This window comes from Chlorocebus sabaeus, chromosome 23, assembly GCF_047675955.1.
Source record: "Chlorocebus sabaeus isolate Y175 chromosome 23, mChlSab1.0.hap1, whole genome shotgun sequence".
NCBI classification, from domain to species: domain Eukaryota; kingdom Metazoa; phylum Chordata; class Mammalia; order Primates; family Cercopithecidae; genus Chlorocebus; species Chlorocebus sabaeus.
In genome coordinates, this window is record NC_132926.1 from 32,111,165 (window position 1) to 32,132,473 (window position 21,309).

At 39.8% G+C, this 21,309-nt stretch overlaps 1 protein-coding gene across 1 annotated transcript in view; it reads right to left on the reverse strand.

Moving 5' to 3' along the window:
- Window positions 1–2,058: 2,058 nt before the first annotated feature.
- The window catches only part of SLC26A2 (solute carrier family 26 member 2), a 33,272-nt gene continuing 14,021 nt past the window's right edge, over window positions 2,059–21,309 (reverse strand). Inside the window, exons 2-3 of the mRNA XM_008014957.3 lie at window positions 11,099–11,822; window positions 2,059–9,171 (exon numbers count right to left, since the gene is read on the reverse strand). Coding sequence (XP_008013148.2) covers window positions 7,651–9,171; window positions 11,099–11,797 — 2,220 coding nt within the window. The 5' untranslated portion in view covers window positions 11,798–11,822 and the 3' untranslated portion in view covers window positions 2,059–7,650. The remainder of the gene's footprint in view (window positions 9,172–11,098; window positions 11,823–21,309) is intronic.

The following is a 21,309-nucleotide window of genomic DNA, read 5'->3' on the forward strand; positions in this document are numbered from 1 at the left end:
CATGTTACACGTGAGATGTCTCTGGGCATCCAGGCAGTTGTCTGGTAACAACCAGCCCTGGAGATTTATATATAGACAGATAGACTGTTTGGCGTTCTAGAATGGTTAGGCTAGAACTATTTTTTGGCTGCCACAGATAGCAAGGTGATTGAAGCCATACATGTGGATGCAGTTATATAGAGTGGGCTTATAATGCAAGGTGTTCAACATATGAGAGCCCATGAGCCAACCTTTTTAGAACTGTATGTGTATACCTGCACATGTAGCTATTTCCCTGAGTCATACTTTCATCAGCCTCAACTGGATCTGAAAACAAAAAACTTAAGCAGTGAGTGAAGAGAGAAGAGGCCAAGGACACAAGCCCTGAAAGGACAGATGGGGAAGCAAGGCCCTCCAAGATGGCTGACAGAGATGCTTGAGAATGACTGAGTATACCTCACAGGGCTCTGGATCCCAGGTGCTGCTCACAGGCAGCAGTGCACACTATGGTAAGACTGGAAGGACCCTTAGACTATTCAACTCCTTCACTCTGTGAGGTGGGTATGAGGTTGGGAGAATGCTCAGAGTTACTGCAAAAGGAGGACTAAAAACTGTTCTTAACCCTGTACCCTCATGAACTGAGAGAGGCATAAAGAGGAGGACATTCTGGGAGAGGCTTCATGGCATGTATAAGGTGAGGGTAGTGCTCTATTCCTTACAAAGTGGTGTGCTCCAGTCAGGAATCTACTCCTAGTTCTCTCACTTAGTCCTCAGAAGGTGTTAGCCTGTATTTACTGATGGACAAAAATGTGGCTCAAAGGTCACTTGTCCAAACTCAAGAGTTAAGATAGTAGTAAAACATGATCCAAAATTTCTGATCCCAGCACTGTATGGAATAGGAGTCAGGCATGCCTTTAATCCCAGCATTTCGGAAGGCCAAGGCAGGAGGAACGCTTGAGCCCAGAAGTTCAAGATCAGCCTGGGTAACACGGTAAAACCCCATGTCTACAAAAAATAAAAAAGATTAGCTGGAGTGAGGTGGCACACACCTATAGTCCCAGCTACTCAAGAGGCTGAAGCAGGAGGATTGCTTAAGCCCAGGTCGAGACTGCAGTGAGCCAAGATTGCGCCACTGCACTTCTAGCCTGAGCGACAGGGCAAGACCCTGTCTCAAAACAAACAAACAAACAAAAAACAAAAAGGGTCCTCAAGTAATCTAGTCTTCCTCCCCTCTTCACCAAAGGGTTAACTGACTCATTCAAGACCATAAAGGAAAAAGAATTGGATTTCTTTATGTCCTTCTCTGAGGACAGATCCTTTTGTTGTAGCTGGGAAACATTAATGACTGAATTACTCTCCAAATGTAACAGATGATTATTTTATTTATTTATTTTTAGGTGGAGTCTTGCTCTGTCATCCAAGCTGGAGTGCAATGGCCTGATCTCGGCTCACTGCAACCTGACTCCTGGGTTCAAGCAATTCTCTGCTGCAGCCTCCTGAGTAGCTGGGATTACAGGCCCCTGCCACCATGCCTGGCTAATTTTTGTATTTTTAGTAGAAACGGGGTTTCACCATCTTGGCCAGGCTGGTCTTGAACTCCTGACCTCGTGATCCACCTGCCTCAGCTTCCCAAAGTTCTGAGATTACAGGCATAAGCCACCACGCCCAGCCTAACAGATGATATTTTATTTTATTTATATATTTTTCTGAGATAGAGTCTCACTTTGTCACCCAGCCTGGAGTGCAGTGGCGTGATCTCAGCTCACTGCAACCTCTGCCTCGCAGATTCAAGCAATTCTCATGCCCCAGCCTCCTGAGTAGCTGGGACTACAGGTGTTCACTACCAAACCCAGCTGATTTTTGCTTTTTTAGTAGAGACAGGGTTTCACCATGTTGGCCAGGCTGGTCTCGAACTCCTGACCTCAGGTGATCCGCCCGCCTCAGCCTCCCAAAATGCTAGGATTATAGGTGTGAGCCACTGAGCCTGGTCAACAGATGGTATTTTAAAACTCACTGGAGCCTAAATGTGTTTTAGTCAGAACCCTCCTTGCACTTAAATAATTTAAATACAGAGTAATGTATTATTAGAGTAACAATTTATTAGCAGATAAAATAAATGAAACCTCTAAATCTCAACACACATACAGGATCTTACATAATAAACAGCATAAAACATAACCTTCTAGAAGAAAAGTATCTGCTATTAACCAACTCCCCCTTCTTTCCAGTAGGCTGCAATACATTCATAACTCATCCTCATCCCATAAGAGGATTAAGCAATGATTTACATGGAATTACATCAAGGCACTTGCTTTAATTAAAAAATACAGTATAAAACATGTTCCTAAAAGTCATCAACCTTGAATAATTAAAGAAAAAACAGGCAGTATACTTTTTTGGTGAATAGACAAGACTGAAAATTTAAGTTCATTCACCTGTCACCCTGATATTGTCTTGGTTTGTATACAAAGTTGCAAAGAAGACAAAAAAAGGTAATCTATTACATAGATCGGTATGTTCATATACACTCATTTCTGAGAAACAGAAGCCATGGCAACAACAGGACTCAAATCATAATTTTCCAACTGATTTGTGTTGAAAAGGCAAGGGCTGTTTGATCCCATGTATCTTATTATTTCAGGGATGGCGCATGAGACAAGGGAAAAGAACATCTCCAAAATAAGTTGATTAAAGTTTCAGTTGAAAGACCTTTTTGGCTTAAGCTGCTTATCTACAGACTTACATAGTATCTACAATAAAGGCGTTTTAGTGTCCTTCATTATTCTAGTTTTTAGACTTCAGTCCATTCTCTTCCAATTTTATAACACTAAGATAAAAAATACACACCAGAGAATCCACTATTTACTATAATGCTTATTTTACTTTTTGTGTTTAATATGTTTACTTTAAAATTTCAGTTGCAAAACTTTTTTTTAAGTCTTTATCAGGATAAAAATTACCTTATAAAAATAAATCTCCCCACCTCCAACATCTAAATTCTGCATCCCTGAAAGTTACTAAAAGTTTTTAAACCTTAAAAATTTACCTTTAACGTATTTCAACAGTATTTTAATACATGGACTATAGTAACAAACCAGCTGGTATATTATTTTATCCTTTTCCATTATAATTTTCATTCTTGTAATTAGCACCCAAGTTGTTGATTCCATTCAGGATTATCTCAACTGTTTTTACAAAAAAAAAAAAAAACAAAAACCACAAATTAGGAGCCTAACAGCTTTCTATTTTTTTAATTGAAAAAACTGATTCTTTTTAAATTTTTTTTTTTTTTTTTTTAGGCTAAAGGAAATTTCTCTGCAAGTGAAATTTCACTCTTAACGCCACTCAATGATCTAACAGCTTCCTAAATCCAACTTCATTCTTTTTGCAGTTTAAGCCCAGTTTCAAATAAGGCATCAATAGAATGGATAAAGAAAACACTGAGATGGGGGAGAGAAACAGTAAAAAGCAGAAAAACTAAGCGAAATCTAAATCCTGTCAATTGGATGTTTACCATTTCCAGTGAAATCTTTCCCTGAATAGACCAGGGACATCACTGCCTCCTGCTCAGATCTCAGTCAAAGCTTCAACATGCTCCACAAAGCACCCTAAGTACCCTAGTGCGTTCCCTGGGAGAGTTACTACACAGTTCATCTACTGGATTTAGTACCATAGTCCCAGCACTTGGCCCAGGGTCCTAGACTGCTGGCTAGGTCCTCAGAGGTATCTGAAGTAATGTCTACATTGATACAAAGAAACCTATGGCTCATCTGTAACAATACATAGAGAAACACAATTCATTAAGAACAATAAGGATCACAGAACTCCAAATGGATCGTTACAACTTCAAGACTCAATTTAAGTTACCAAGAAATGCACTGTAGCCCTTTTCTCACTTTTATATTCAGATCAGGGCTAACCCTAACATGTTCTTAAATGACCAATTACTAAGGAAATACCACAGCAGATAATTGCTGTTCTTGTTAAAACGTACTAGCCATTAGCATTAAAATAGTCTAATGAACTCATCTAACACCTGGACACATTTTTAAAGTTCATCATTTACCATATGTAAATTTGACAACAATTTTGACTTGCAATGTCTGCTGCTGTTCAAAAGCCAAGTCAGACTATCTAAATCTTGTTTTCTTTTGGTCCTACTTAAAAAAAAAAATTAGACATCTGTCAGTTTTATTCCATCAGAGGCACAGATAGTACTACAGTCACTCAGTTTAGAAGAAAGACACCGTGCTCCAGAGTAGGTCAACCCAGGCTACCATGAGCTCCTCAGCCCTTTCAGCTTTGGTGAATCTGTGATCCTGTGACGCTCCCCTTCTAGAAAGATAAATTTGCTCTATAAAGAGACCTTGTTCTCAGAGGTATGGCTCCTAATCCTTGTCTCCCTATTATTGTGTGGGGGCTAACCGGGGATTGGATCCTATTCAACTGGGTTCCTCTCTTTTCTGCCTCCACTGGTCAGATAATAGTCTTTTCAATGGTCTATTCTCTTCACTCCTCTACAATGTTTTCCTTAGTCTACCTGTGCACTGGCACACTCCAACCCTCTGGGTGTAACAAATTTAAAAATATATAAGGCTGTAAGAGTTCTAACCATCAAGAGTATACCACACTACATTTCAATTAAATGGTAACCATTTTATGATATTCAGAATTTTGTATATGTCAGTAATCACTGAGAAAATGCTTCATTTAGACTCTAAAGTTTAGAGTAAGCAAGATATTTTTGTATCAACATAGTGTTTAAAATAACGCCTAATGAACTAAAGTCCTAGCCTTTGGTCAAGAGAGCAAATGAAAACATTTTTTGTTTGAGTCTCGCTCTGTCACCCAGCCTGGAGTGGAGTGACACAGTCTCGGCTTACTGCAACCTCTGCCTCCCGGGTTCAAGTGATTCTCCTGCCTCAGCCTACTGAGTAGCTGGGACTACAGGCATGTGCCACCACACCCTGCTAATTTTTTGTATTTTTAGTAGAGACGGGGTTTCCCAGTGTTGGCCAAGATGGTCTCGAACTCCTGACTTCAGGTGACCCACCCACCTCGGCCTCCCAGCGTACTGGGATCACAGGCATGAGTCACTGCGCCTGGCCGAAAACAGTTTTTTTATTGGCAAATTAGGCTTTGGTTCCAGGTTTGATTCCTCTGAATATCAGCAACCAGAACATTTTTAACAATATCCAAATATAGGCAACCTCAACCCAAGTAGAGAGGATGAAATGTAAATTCTAGTGACATCTTAAATGTTTCTACAAATGGCTACCAAAAGCAGAATCTCTTGTTTGGATGGATGGATGGGACAAGTACAAACCAGAACATAATTCAAGGATTCGCTAACTGCATACATAACGTTCCAGAACTGTTTACATCCACATATAGACAGAAATTGCTGGTAAAGGTCAAATCCTGTTATCCCTCCTTCTGAGGGATTTTCCAAAGTCTGGCTGGAATTATATTTTTTGCTGTGTTGGTGTTGGCTAATTATAACATCTTAAGCATGTATTCATTACTCTGTTACAGGGTATTAGACACCTTTAATAGTCTCAACTTAAGCCTGCCTTGGGAGAAGGGCAAGAGAGATTAAAAACAAGTAACTTGGCCAACTGCAGTGGCTCATACCTGTAATCCCAACACTCTGGGAGGCTGAGGCTGAAGGATTGCTTGAGCCTGAAGTTTGACACCAGCCAGGGCAATACAGTGAGACCCCATCTCTAGAAAAAATTTAAAAAATTAGCAGTGTGTGGTGATTCATACCTATGGTTAAGATACTCAGGAGGCCAAAGTGGAAGGATCACTTGAGCCCAGGAGTTGGAAGCTTCAGTGAGCTATGATCACACTGCACTCTGGCCTGGATGACTGTCTCTTAAAGAAGAAAAAAGGAAAAAAATAAAGACTGATCAAGATACTGTGATTTTACTGCTATTATTCATAAGGTTGGATAGAAAGGGCAAATACTGGCTAAAAACAAACAAGAACAAATACAAGCAGCAATTAACATTTCTGGAATTCCAGACCCCAGTTCTAAAAGGATGTCAAAATTCAGGAAGTCTACATTTAATTATAATGTGAATCACCTATAAGACAGAAATCTAGACTTTCTACTGAGCAACTGCTTTGTTGTGATAATGGAAAGGTATTTTCCATGTCACCAAATGGGAGAGCTCTACCAACAGAAAAGCAACACTAGCAGCTTATGGAGCTAACAATAAAGCTAAGTTACATATATCTATATAGGATAATAGAGATATAAAATATATATACATTTTAAATATACATATTAAACATGTACATACTTAATATATGTCTAAAAGCATCCCACTCCAACAGATGCCCTACACATAGGATTTGCTTCTCATAAATATTTAAAATTGTTTAGAATCTGGGAACAGATTGAAAAATGATTTTGTGCTTTTGCAGTTTGCTTTTTTTTTAAAAAAAAAAAAAAGAGGGCTGTTTCATAAATTAGTTCCCTATTCCTAACTTTGGAGAGCCTGGTTTTTTCTTACCTTTCAAGGTCCAAATATAAAACTATAAACTTTCAATGTTGGACATTCTTGCTTTTTGAAAGGAAATTATTCAATTCATGACCTGTAGGCCAGGTATCATGAATAATATACCCATGGCACTTGGGTTTCATGAACGTGATCCTTCTAAATCCTCCTGCATAATAGCTTTAGGTGACTTGAAGAGTTAAAAGCTGTCATTGTCATCAATATTTACTGTACATCGAATTCATTTAAAATGCTGTTAGAAATTGCTGACTGACAAGATTGTCACTGACAAAATTACCAGTTTAGGAAAGATTCTGTGGGAAACAAACTAGAATAATTGAAAGCTAAAACAGAGCTTAATGGTAGAGAAATTCTCAGAAACAAGGACGGACAGAGATCACAGAAAAGACAAGGAAGGACTCCTATTGTTTTTCTGATTTTGAAGAGCTCTTTGTGCTTACCTATTTATCCTAAACAGAAAGGCATGACTAAAAATTTCCAGTGTATTACAAAGGGTATTCTGTCTAATGTCAGGCTGGCTCTCAGGATGTTACAAACCTGCCCAGGTGTTAGACTTCTGATGAGACTGTGCCTTAAGGACAGGAATGGCACTTTCCTACTAAAAACTACTGCCATCTGGGGAGCAAAGACTGGGAATAGAGAACTACAAGAACAAACCTGTCTAGCTATGACTTTGTGATCCAGAAGCCTCTTGACCTATTGGTACTAGAGCAGGTGCAACATTCTTTTCCTCTCTCACCACTGAGCCACATAAAGAAGTCTACAGCACTTCCAATGCAAATTCCAACTTCACCGCTTCATCTCTTGGAGAATGAAGAATCCAAATGTATAACCCCTAAAACAGGATAGTAATTAAGTTTTGGAGCTACTTTACAGTTCAATTCAATACATACTTATTGCATTCCAAGAACACTTCATATCTGCAAGAAAACCTGAAACCATATTTTCTTCTTTTTGACTCTGTCCAGCTACAAGCTCTGCTGCAGTGTGTATAAACAAATGCCATTAGCTTCAAAGAAGGAATAATATCTAGCCACTTGGTTAAAATTTCAAGTGTGCAAAATTTTCCACTGTGGAACTGGGAAATGTTGGACATTTGAAATCTTAACCTATTGGCTAGACATTCCTCTATCTACTTTCTCAATTAAACACTACTAAGACTCAGACCATTGGGAACACATATTCCTTTCTGATTTTTAGATACTTCTGCAAAAGCCATCGCTTCATACACACTATAGAAGAGAAGGTTTTCTTCTTCCTTTTTGCAATATTCTCCCTTGGTTAGGGAATCCCTCACAGACGGATTGCACTGAGCCAGCAGAACCTGGATTCCAATGGCTTCATAATCTCTGCGAACTTCTTTTAGTGTGTGGATCCCTGCTGTATCTAAAAATTGAATTGCACTGCAGTCAATCACTATAGTATGCAGCTCCAAGGGATCATGGGAAAGTTGCACTGACATTTCATCCTGGATTCCACCAGGAGTCACTACTTCCTCTTTGAGCTTTCTCTTTGCTGCCTTCTTCCAAGCTACCTTTATTAAGATTGGGTTGACAGTTTGTTTGTATAAAGCAGATTTAAAACATTCTTTGTTTATGTAATAGAGAGGGGCTACAAAGCGGAAAATCTTGATGCCTGGCTTAGTCTGAAGGTTCTTATAAGCAGACACGGATTCAAAGACCTCAGACTCTTCCACCAAGCCAAGCAATGAACTCTTTGGCTTCTGAGTGCGGAGGATGACACAAAACATAGAAAAACAAACCCCAACAAGTAGGCCTATTTCAGTACTTAGCAGTGCAGAGGAGAGCATAGTAACGAACCAGATAACTGTATCCATTCTACTAATATTCCACATTTTGGGTAGATCCCTAAATTTACGAAGAGCTCCCCGTAGATTTACAATTGTGATCACAGCAAGGACACTTTTTTGAAGGGAATAGAATAAAGGAGCTATTACTAGGAGGACCAACAAAAGAACCAGGGCTGTTACCACACCAGAAAGCTGAGTTTGGCAGCCTGTTGATTCTTTTACTAATGTCTTTGCAAGAGCTGCACTAGTAGTAAAACAGTGGAAGAAGGAAGGGATGATATTACAAAAGCCAATGGCATACATTTCCTGGTTTGCTCTGACCGTGTAACCATGTTTCTTGGCAAACATCTCAGAAAGTGATACAGTGATAGCAAAACCAATGATGGAAATAGCTATTGCATCTACAGCCACACTAGGAATTAGGTTCCATTCTGGTACTTTGGGTGGCATAAACCCAGTGGGAATATGTCCAGCAATACTAGAATTATAATTCTCATGTAGTTTTCCAAAATGAGAGGCTAATGTGGCTGCCACAACAACAACAAGTTCAATAGGAATCGGTGCCTTAAGCTTGGACTTGAAGTGTTCATTGAGTTCTTTGGTTGGCAAAAGAACCAAAAGGCACAAAAGGCTGGTGATAAGATCACAGAGATTGGTCTTATGGATGTTTCTGAAGACATGTATCCAGGTAGTGATGAGTGAGCCCACACCATTACTCCGAGGAAGGTTGAGCCCAAGGAGATACTTGACCTGAGATGTAAGAATAGTGAAGGAGGCACCAGTGACAAATCCACTCAGCAAGGCATCTGAGAGGTAGACAGAAACAAAACCCACTTGAAAGAGGCCCATCGCTACCTGGAAGGAAGGATACAGAAATGTTAAATATAAATGGAAAAGAACTTTTAAAGTTTGTATTATCCTGATATTTCTTGCATGCAGACATATCATCAGAGCATCACAGAATGTCAGTGCTAGAATAAACACAATCATACATCAATCTTCTCATTTTACAAATACGAAAATTATGTTTAAAGGGCTAAGCAACTTGCCCAAGGTCTCACTGTTACTTATTAGCCCAGGTGAGACAGGAACTTTAGATTTCTTTCTTTTCATACAATGTTTCTTAAACTTGAAAAGGTTCAGACCTCTTTTATTTTTATTTTTCATTTTTCCCATCACAAAGAACAGACTTCTTTTAAAAGAAAAACATTCTCAAGGATCCACAAGAAAACTTCAAATTGGAAAAAATTCTTCTAGTTAAGAAACCATGTATTTTCCTTAAATTACAAATCACTACTGTAAAAGTGAAGTCTTACTGCTTTCTTAGCCCCTTGGCTAAGAGCAAGTGTACAAGTGAAGTTTTAATTGGTAAAACAAAAAACCAGATTTACATCAAAATAGAATCACACTTTAGAAATTATTGTAGAATTATCTTTAACCTCATACTAAGAAACCATTCTCACGCAGTATATATGTACTTATGCCACACTGTCTCCCATATTAATAAAAATTCTAAAATTTTACTTCTTTATATTCTCCTCCATCTAATAAGTTTTCAGAATTGTTATGTCTTCCTCCTTCTTGGTAAGACATACTAACAAAAAGGCAAAAGTTGGCTGGGCGTGATGGCTCATGCCTGTAATCCCAGCATTGGGGGAGGCAGTGTTGAGAGGATCACTTGAGCCCAGGAGTTTGAGACCAACCTAGGTTGGTCATAGAGAGACCCTGTCCCTTTATACATAAATGAGTAAATAATAAATAAGTAGACTCTGAGAAGCACAGCTCTTCTTCACACCATCTTCACTCTCCCTCCCCACTCACCTGATCTCCAACTACAGTGAGCTACTCTTCCCCTCCCATTGTTGGTTTGAAATGCCTGCATTAGAGAAGGTTTAATCCTGGCACTGACTCCTGGATGCCAAAGCCAGGGGCATGATGATAATGACAGATTAGTGGATTCTATGGGAGACTCAAGAATTTGATTTCTTATCCTTTCTCCTGGCTAATAATATGAAACTGTGGTCCCCAACTTTTTTCCTCCCTCCCCAACATTCCAAGACAACCACTACCTTTAGTAAGAGTCACTCAATAGATCAGTAATTCTAATGGAAGGTAAGAGACATTTAGAATTTGAGGCTGGGTGTGGTGGCTCACACCTATAATCCCAGCACTTTGGGAGGCCAAGACGGGAGGATTGCTTGAGCTCAGGAGTTTGAAACTAGCCTGGGCAACATGGCAAAACCCTATCTCTACAAAAAAAAAAAAAAAAAAAAATTAGCCAGGCATGGTAGCATGTGCCTGTAGTCCTAGCTACTCAGGAGGTTAAGGTAGAAGGACTGCTTGAGCCAGGGAGGCGGACGGTGCAGTGAACTAAGATAGTGCCACTGCACTCCAGCCTGGGTGACAAAGTGAGACCCTGTCTCCAGAAAAAAAAAAAAAGTGAAAAACTCCTGCACTCTCAACCCCCATTTTGTTACCTACTTGCCTCACTGCTAATGCTGACTCTGCCAATCACCAGCCACAAACAATCTCAAGCAAAGCCAAGATTTTCTGACATGTAAAATTAAGGAGTTGTACTGCGTGGTTGAGGTCCAGTGAACCAGCCTTATGTTACCTGTGGAGGCAGGTTAAGGTTTGAATTTTGCCTCTACCCTTCATACATCCTGAACTCTCAATAAATGGTAGCTTTAATTATTGTGATTCCTACGATCCCTTACAGATATGAGATTTCATGTACTAGACTACTTTTCTAGAAATAACCAATTGTTTCATTGCTCCTTACCTGATAAACTCCAGCCATAAATGTTACAGAGCTGCCAACCAGAATTGCATAGCAACTTTTGTCACATATCCTGTCTGATGTGTGATTTAATAACATGCTCCCATTTGAAACCATTCCTAAGGAAGGAGCACTATGGGCATCGTCATAGCCAGCTTTCTGTAGCTCTCGGTCAACTGTCTCACCAATCATAAGGCACAGTACTCCAAAAATGCCCACAGAGATGTGACGGGAGGTACCCAAGAGGAAATAAATGATGCTGGCAAAAAAAGATGTGTACAGACCATAGACAGGTTCTTGGCCAGCCAGCAGGGAATAAGCAATGGACTGGGGCACCAATAATATGCCCACAATCAAGCCCGACATCACATCCCCTAAAATGTTTTTCTTTAGGTCGTATTTTGGGAGCCACTGCAAAATGGGAAGGAAACCTAAAGTCATATTTTTGGCTTTGGCTGGACTGCACTGGCAATTCTTCTGCAGCTTTTTAATAACAAACTCCTTGAAGTTTGTATCTGATTTCTCTTGACACTCAATAAGGATCCTATGATAAGGTCTGCATTGATCACTGGTCTCAAATTGCTTGAAGTCAGTACTTGATTCCCTTTGAAGCTCCAGATGGATCCCAGATGGAGAACTGTCATTTCCTTCAGTTGAGTCTCTGGGTGAAAGGTCATGTTGCTCTTTACTTTCCGAAGACATTTCTGGAGATAGATGGTTCAGCTTCCTACACCACAGAAAATGCCAGTGTAAATACCAGTGTTCATCAATAAAGTAATTCTCAGTGCTCACATATACTAACAATTCTACTTGTCATTGCATGAGAGTTAAGAGGAATTCCGTTTTGGAATAGGTATCTTATGTCCCTTTTCTTTAATTGAGCCTCATTTGTCTTGGTTAGGGGGAAAAAAAAGACCAGAACCAGACCATAAATAGCCAAGTCAAAGCAAATAACTGGCTGGGTACAGGACTTCCCAAGAGTATAAACCATTAAGGATTCTTCTCCATATATGCCTGGCTCCCCCTGACAGTTTTTCCTCCAGAAAAGATGTAACGGCAGCCTGTCTCCTTTCCATACATATGTTACCAGTGGTCTTCTCCCCAGGTTTTTCACCTCCCAGGCAGACTGCAAAATAGGATCTGGTCTTAACCCCTACCTTAACCTTAACCCCGACCTACCAGTCCCTGAAACAAGGAAGATGGTCTTTTTTTATCTTTTGCTCCCTTTTTAAACAACCTGCTAAATGTTGAAAATAAATAGAAGAAAAAGTAGTTTGCAAGGTAAAGATAAATGTTTTTGGCAATAAAAAGAAACTAAGGCAGAATGCATTTGCATCTTTGAACAGTACTCCCTTGCTTGGTAGGAAAGAGGAGAGAAGACGATATGAGGGTGCTGAATGTAAAGGGCATGAATAGGGTCGATGGGCCAAGTGTCTCATACATGCTGTAGAAGGTTTTGGTCTATTCCACTATGTTCTAGTACGGAGTCATCTGCCCTGTGGGCAGGGCCCACATTCATGCAAGATTCACTTTACTATTCTAAGTACACACTCTGAAACACAGGTTGAATAGAGGAATAATGTTGCCCTGCACTTCCACTGGGAGGCAATACAGGTGATCCTCCATCTCTGTGTCCTAGACTATAATACTAATGCCATAAGATCTACCACTAGGAACTATAGAAAACAAGGGAGGTAAGAATAGCCAAAAAGAGAGAAAGGACAACAACAAATAATAAGTCTAATAACCAGAGTAAGAGAAGAAAATGAACTAGGCTCTCAAAGGAGTAGAGCATAAATTGTTTACCAACTACTTCATGAATTAGTGCCTTTACATATGCTGTTTACTTAGCTTAGAATGGCCATCTACCTCTTTGCCTGTCATGATCCTAATAATTTTTTTAAAACTCAGTTATAATGCTACCTTTTCCGAGAGCACTAACCCATCTCCCCTAGCCCAAACGAAATACTACACCCTCTGTGTCCCATAGCATGTTGCACCTCCATCATAGTACTAACCACACCCTTGTATTAGTGAAGTAGGAATCTCTCTAGCTCCTGGAGGAAAGACATGTTGTTCATCAGTGTAATCTGAATGTAATGTAGTAACACTGAGATAGCAGGCTTACAAAACATTTGAATGAATGAATGAACAAATGAACAAACATTTGTGACTGTGGCCAGATAGAGACAATTCTTTTTTTTTTTTTTGAGATAGAGTTTCACTCTCTCACCCAGGCTGGAGTGCAGTGGTGCTATCTTGGCTCACTGCCACCTCCGCCTCCTGGGTTCAAGCAATTCTCCTATCTCAGCATCCTGAGTAGCTGGGATTACAGGTACAAGCCACCACCCCCGGCTAATTTTTGCATTTTTAGTAGAGACAGGGTTTCACCATATTGGTCAGGCTAGTCTCAAACTCCTAACCTCAGGTGATCCACCGCCTCAGCCTCCCAAAGTGCTGGGAATACAGGCACGAGCCACTGCGCCCAGCCGAGACAATATATTTTAGATGAAGGACTCAGGAAGTTTCTTGTTTTGGAACTGACAGAAAAATGGGCCCTTGTGAGGTTCTATAAACCTAATGTTACGAACTGCCAAAATCCAGGACCTATGACTTATTCAAGAACACAAGATATGTAAAAGTAACCCATATTCATTTTGTTTAGGTTTAACAAGAGTAAATATTTTAATGGTCTTCTGAAGTAGATAAGGAAAGAAAGAATAGACTTAGGTGACCACTGGCCCTAAGAAAATCAATCAGGTTGATGGACACACCCAGCAGCTCTTTGCTCCACAATGCAACCAGTCTGCGACTCTCCTGTCATTTCCTGCTTTCTTGAGCTAGCTTGAGTGCACCAATGTCCTGTTTTGGAGAGCTCTTGGTGATTTCTGGGTCAAAAGGTTTTTACAAACTTAAGATATGCAAAAGACACATAAGAAAAAACTAATGGAATCCAAACCTTGCCCTATATGGCTGCTATCTGGGAAGAATATAGATAAAAATTAATACTAGAAAGTAAAACAAAGAAATGGAAACTGTAAGAAAAAAATCAAACAAGGAATGCTAAAAGTGAAAAACACAGTAACAGAGATGATGAATACCTCTGATATGATCATTAGTAGACCTGAAAGCCAAAGAAAGAATCAATGAACTCAAAGACAGGTAAGTAGAAATTACCTAAACTAAAATGCAGAAACAGTTTAAATAACAAAACAAAACAAAACAAAAAACCCCCAATACCAACAATGTAACATAACATCCAAGAGCTGTGGGACACATCAAAGTATCAAACATATGCATAATTAGAATACCAAAAGAGAGAGAATGGGCAGAAGAAATATTTCAAGATACAATGGCCAAGAAATTTCCAAAATTAATGAGAGACATCAAAATATAGATCCAAGTCACCTGAGGTCAGGAAGTTGACACCAGCCTGGCCAACATGGTGAAACCCAGCCTCCACTAAAAATACAAAATTAGTCCGGCGTGGTGGCACACGCCTGTAATCCCAGCTACTCGGGAGGCTGAGGCAGGAGAATCATTGGAACCCAGGAACTGGAGGTTGCAGTGAGCCAAGATCATGCCATTGCACTCCAGTCTGGGCAACAAGAGGAAAACTCCTTCTTAAGAAAAAAAAAAAAGAAAAGAAAAGAAAAAAAAAAGGCCGGATGTGGTGGCTCACGCCTGTAATCCCAACACTTTCGGAGGCCGAGGCAGGCGGATCACAAGGTCAAGAGATCAAGACCTTCCTGGCCAACATTGTGAAACCCTGTCTCTACTAAAAAAATACAAAAATGAGCTGGGCATGGTGGCGTGTGCCTGTAGTCCCAGCTACTCGGGAGGCTGAGGCAGGAGAATTGCTTGAACCAGGGAGGCAGAGGTTGCAGTGAGCCAAGATCGCACCACTGCACTCTAGCATGGCAACAAAGCAAGACTCCGTCTCAAAAAAATATATATATATATATACACGTATGTATATATATATAATATATAATAAATAGAATATATAATCTATCTCCAAGAATCTCAGAGAATTCCAAGAAGAGTAAACACAAAAACAAAAAGAAAACAAAAACCCTCACCTACACATATGACATTCAAGCTGCTGAAAACAAAGATAAAGAGAAAATCCTGAAGACAAAGAAAAAACATGTATTACTTATACAGAAACAAAAATAAGAATTATAGCAGACTTCTTATTGGAAATCATGGAGGCCAGAACATGATGGAGTGGTATCTTTATATCACAGAAATATGTATCTTTTTTAGAAATAGGGTCTTACCCTGTCGCCCAGGCTGAAGTGCAGTGGCATGCAATTATGGCTCACTGTGGCCTCGAACTCCCGGGCTCAAGTGATTGTCCCACCTCAGCCTCCTGAGTAGCGAAGATTACAGGTGTGCACCACCACGCTGGCTAATTTTTAAACTTTTTTTGTAGAGACATGGTCTTGCTACTAAGCTCCCCAGGCTGGTCCCCACACTCTTAGCCTCAAGTGATCCTCCCACCCTGACCTCCCAAAGTGCTAGGATTACAGGTGTGATCCACCCTGTCTGACCCCAGAAATATAACTTTTAACCCAGAATTCTTTACCTAGAAAAAATATTTTAAAAGATAAGAGGCCAGGCTGATGGTGTGTGCCTGTGGTCCCAGCTACTTGGGAAGCTGAGATAGGAGGACTGCTTGAGCCTAAGAGGTTGAGGCTGCAATGAGCCATGGTCACACCACTGCACTTTAGCCTGGGTGACAGAGAGAGACTCTGTCATATGAAATAAAATAAAATAAAATAAGAAAAAGAAATAAAAACTTTCTCAGATAAACACTGAGAGGATTTAAGGCCAGTCGACCAGCACTATATATATGTGGGTGGAAGGGGAGAGAGAAAGGAGGGGAGACAGGGAGAGAGACAGAGAGGGAGTGGGAAGGAGAAGAGGAGAGAGGGAGAGAGAGAGAAACAGACAGAGAGACACACACAGAGAGAGAGACAGTTTCAGGAAGGTTCTTCAGCCAAAAAGAATACACCAATCAGAAATTCAGTTCTACATAACAAAGTCCAGGAAATGGAACAAATGAAGATAAGGTAAAATTCATTTTTTCAATTAAAAAATGTCTAATTGCTCTAAAAGATAACTGTTTAAACCAAAAATGGGAATGTACTTTACAGCATATGCAAAATAAATGTGTGACAACAATCACACAGAATGAGAGGGGGAATTGGGAATTTTAAAGTTTTTAAAAAATTTTCTGATTATTATTTTTTAAATAGAGACGAGGTCTCACTATATTGCCCAGGCTGGTCTCAAACTCCTGGGCTCAAGTGATCTTCCTACTTTGGTCTCCCAAAGTGCTGGGATTACAGACATGAGCCACCATGCCCAGCAAACTATAAGGTCTTACACTAGATATGAAATGGTATCTTATTTGAACATAGGCTCTGATTAAAGATGTACATTTAAACCTAAGAGTAACCACTACATTTCTTAAAAAGGTATAAATAATAATAGTGGAGATAAAATAGAATCATAAAAAACTCTCAACTCAAGAGAAAGTAGAAAAGGAAGATAAAACCAAAAAAAACAGATGGAACAAATGGAAAATAGCTAGTAAGATGGTAGAGTTTAATCCAAACATATCATATTAAATACAAATGGTCTAAACATGCTAATTAAAAGTGGAGACTGTCAGATAGGATTAAAAAATAAGACCCAAGCATATGCTGTCTACTTGAAACCCACTTTAAATATAAAGACATACATAGGTTAAAAGTGAAAGGACTGGCTCAATTTAGTAATTTATTCAGCTTATAAATGACAGAGCAAGGTAATAAATATGCATATTTTGGGATCCCAAGAATAGATCCTTTTTTAATATGGTACTATTCCTACCACCTATCTAATTAGCTTCTCTAATTTCAGATATTTCTGAACACCTTAAAATTCAGCTACTCTACACATTCCGGTTTCACCTAGCTGCTAAGCAAAGTGATCCAGTAATAATATCGACAATCTTGATCCCAACTCTCTGTCTCTCTACATTCATGGCCATGGTCCCTTCCCATCTCTAGCTCTTAGAAACTTACGTATTCACTCAGAAACAGTCCAACAAGTAGAACTAATTCAGCCACCAGTCTGAACCCACAAAGTTCCATAATCATGCTTTGTTTTACCTCTGTATGTATGCTACAAACTCACTGCTAAATAAAACTAGAAGCTGCTGACTACTATGATTATGGCATCTAAGCAGGGGAGAAATCTGAAAGAGTTTAAGAATGGTTTGTTTAGACAGTTTTTAAGGGAGGAATGTATCTTAACCTGGGCTCTGAAGTCTAGGTCAGGTTTGAAAGGATGAGAGAAGACTTGGAATATGGGTGAGGGAGAAGAAAACACAAATAGCAATAGTTCTAATGTTGGAGAAACAGAATCAGAAATGAGAATGTTATGTTTAAAATGGAGAATGGGGAAGCGTCCAAGATGGCCGAATAGGAACAGCTCCAGTCTACAGCTCCCAGCTTGAGTGACGCAGAAGACGGGTGATTTCTGCATTTCCAACTGAGCTTTGAAGAGGGTAGTGGTTCTCCCAGCATGGAGTCTGAGATCTGAGAACAGACAGACTGCCTCCTCAAGTGGGTCTCTGACCCCCAAGTAGCCCAACTGGGGGGCACCTCACAGTAGTGGCTGACTGACACCTCACATGGCCGGGTGCCCCTTTGAGACGAAGCTTCCAGAGGAACGATTAGGCAGCAACATTTGCTGTTCTGCAATATTTGCTGTTCTGCAGCCTCTGCTGGTGATACCCAGGCAAACAGGGTCTTGAGTGACCTCCAGCAAACTTCAACAGACCTGCAGCTGAGGGTCCTGACTGTTAGAAGGAAAACTAACAAACAGAAAGGACATCCACACCAAAACCCCATCTGTACGTCACCATCATCAAAGACCAAACGTAGATAAAACCACAAAGATGGGGAGAAACTAGAGCAGAAAAGCTGAAAATTCTAAAAATCAGAGCACCTCTTCTCCTCCAAAGGAATGCAGCTCCTCGCCAGCAACACCGCAAAGATGGATGGAGAATGACTTTGATGAGTTGAGAGAAGAAAGCTTCAGACGATCAAACTTCTGCGAACTAAAGGAGGATGTTCAAACCCATCGCAAAGAAGCTAAAAACCTTGAAAAAAGATTAGAAGAATGGCTAACTAGAATAACCAGTGTAAAGAAGTCCTTAAATGACCTGATAGAGATGAAAACCATGGCACAAGAACTACGCGACGCATGCACAAGCTTCAGTAGCCAATTCGATCAACTGGAAGAAAAGGTATCAATGACTGAAGATCAAATGAGTGAAATGAAGCAAGAAGAGAAGTTTAGAGAAAAAAGAGTAAAAAGAAACGAACAAAGCCTCCAAGAAATATGTGAAAAGACCAAATCTACGTCTGATTGGTGTACCTGAAACTGATGGGGAGAATGGAACCAAGTTGGAAAACACTTGGCAGGATATTATCCAGGAGAACTTCCCCAACCTAGCAAGGCAGACCAACATTCAAATTCAGGAAATACAGAGAACGCCACAAAGATACTCCTCAAGAAGAGCAATTCCAAGACACCTGATTGTCAGATTCACCAAAGTTGAAATGAAGGAAAAAATGTTAAGGGCACCCAGAGAGAATGGTCAGGTTACCCACAAAGGGAAGCCCATCAGACTAACAGCAGATCTCTTGGCAGAAATGCTACAAGCCAGAAGACAGTGGGGGCCAATATTCAACATTCTTAAAGAAAAGAATTTTCAACCCAGAATTTCGTATCCAGCCAAACTCAGCTTCATCAGTGAAGGAGAAATAAAATCCTTTACAGACAAGAAAATGCTGAGAGATTGTGTCACCACCAGGCCTACCTTACAAGAGCTCCTGAAGGAAGCACTAAACATGGAAAGGAACAACCGGTACCAGCCACTGCAAAAACATGCCAAATTGTAAAGACCATCGATACTAGGAAGAAACTGCATCAACTAATGAGCAAAATAACCAGCTAACATCATAATGATAGGATCAAGTTCACACATAACAATATTAACCTTAAATGTAAATGGGCTAAATGTTCCAATTAAAAGACACAGACTGGCAAATTGGATAAACAGTCAAGACCCATCAGTGTGCTGTATTCAGGAGACCCATCTCACATGCAGAGACACACATAGGCTCAAAACAAAAGGATGGAGGAAGATCTACCAAGCAAGTGGAAAACAAACAAACAAAAAAAGCAGGGGTTGCCATCCTAGTCTCTGATAAAACAGACTTTAAACCAACAAAGATCAAAAGAGTTAAAGAAGGCCATTACATAATGGTAAAGGGATCAATTCAACAAGAAGAGCTAACTATCCTAAATATATATGCACCCAATACAGGAGCAACCAGATTCATAAAGCAAATCCTTAGAGACCTACAAAAAGACTTAGATTCCCACACAATAATATTGGGAGAATTTAACACCCCACTGTCAACATTAGACAGATCAAAGAGATAGAAAGTTAACAAGGATATCCAGGAATTCAACTCAGCTCTGCACCAGGCGGACCTAATAGACTCTACAGAACTCTCCACCCCAAAGCAACAGAATATACATTCTTCTCAGCACCACATCGCACTTATTCCAAAATTGACCACATAGTTGGAAGTAAAGTACTCCTCAGCAAATATACAAGAACAGAAATTATAACAAACTGTCTCTCAGACCACAGTGCAATCAAACTAGAACTCAGGATTAAGAAACTCACTCAAAACCGCTCAACTACATGGAAAACTGAACAACCTGCTTCTGAATGACTACTGGGTACATAACGAAATGAAGGCAGAAATAAAGATGTTCTTTGAAACCAATGAGAACAAAGACATAACATACCAGAATCTCTGGGACACATTTAAAGCAGTGTGTAGAGGGAAATTTATAGCACTAAATGCCCACGATAGAAAGCAGGAAAGATCTAAAACTGACACCCTAACATCACAATTAAAAGAACTGAAGAAGCAAGAGCAAACACATTCAAAAGCTAGCAGAAGGCAAGAAATAACTAAGATCAGAGCAGAACTGAAGGAGATAGAGACACAAAAAACCCTTCAAAAAAATCAATGAATCCAGGAGCTGGTTTCTTGAAAAGATCAACAAAATTGATAGACTGCTAGCAAGACTAATAAAGAAGAAAAGAGAGAAGAGTCAAATAGACGCAATAAAAAACGATAAAGGGGTTATCACCACTGATCCCACAGAAATACAAACTACCATCAGAGAATACTATAAACATCACTACACAAATAAACTAGAAAATCTAGAAGAAATGGATAAATTCCTGGACACATACACCCTCCCAAGACTAAAACAGGAAGAGGTTGAATCCCTAAATAGACCAATAACAGGCTCTGAAATTGAGGCAATAATTAATAGCCTACCAACCAAAAAACTCCAGGACCAGACGGATTCACAGCCGAATTCTACCAGAGGTACAAGGAGGAGTTGGTACCATTCCTTCTGAAACTATTCCAATCAATAGAAAAAGACGGAATTCTCCCTAACTCATTTTATGAGGCCAACATCATCCTGATAACAAAGCCTGGCAGAGACACAACAAAAAAAGAGAATTTTAGACGAATATCCCTGATGAACATCGATACAAAAATCCTCAATAAAATACTGCCAAACCGAACCCAGCAGCACATCAAAAAGCTTATCCACCCATGATCAAGTGGGTTTCAGCCCTGGGATGCAAGGCTGGTTCAACATACACAAATCAATAAATGTAATCCATCATATAAACAGAACCAAAGACAAAACCCACATGATTATCTCAATAGATGCAGAAAAGGCCTTCGACAAAATTCAACAGCCCTTCACGCTAAAAACTATCAATAAATTAGGTATTGATGGGACGTATCTCAAAATAATAAGAGCTATTTATGACAAACCCACAGCCAATATCATACTGAATGGGCAAAAACTGGAAGCATTCCCTTTGAAAACTGGCACAAGACAGGGAAGCCCTCTCTCACTACTCCTATTCAACACAGTGTTGGAAGTTCTGGCCAGGGCAATCAGGCAAGAGAAAGAAATAAAGGGTATTCAATTAGGAAAAGAAGAAGTCAAATTGTCCCTGTTTGCAGATGACATGATTGTATATTTAGAAAACCCCATCAACTCAGCTTAAAATCTCCTTAAGCTGATAAGCAACTTCAGCA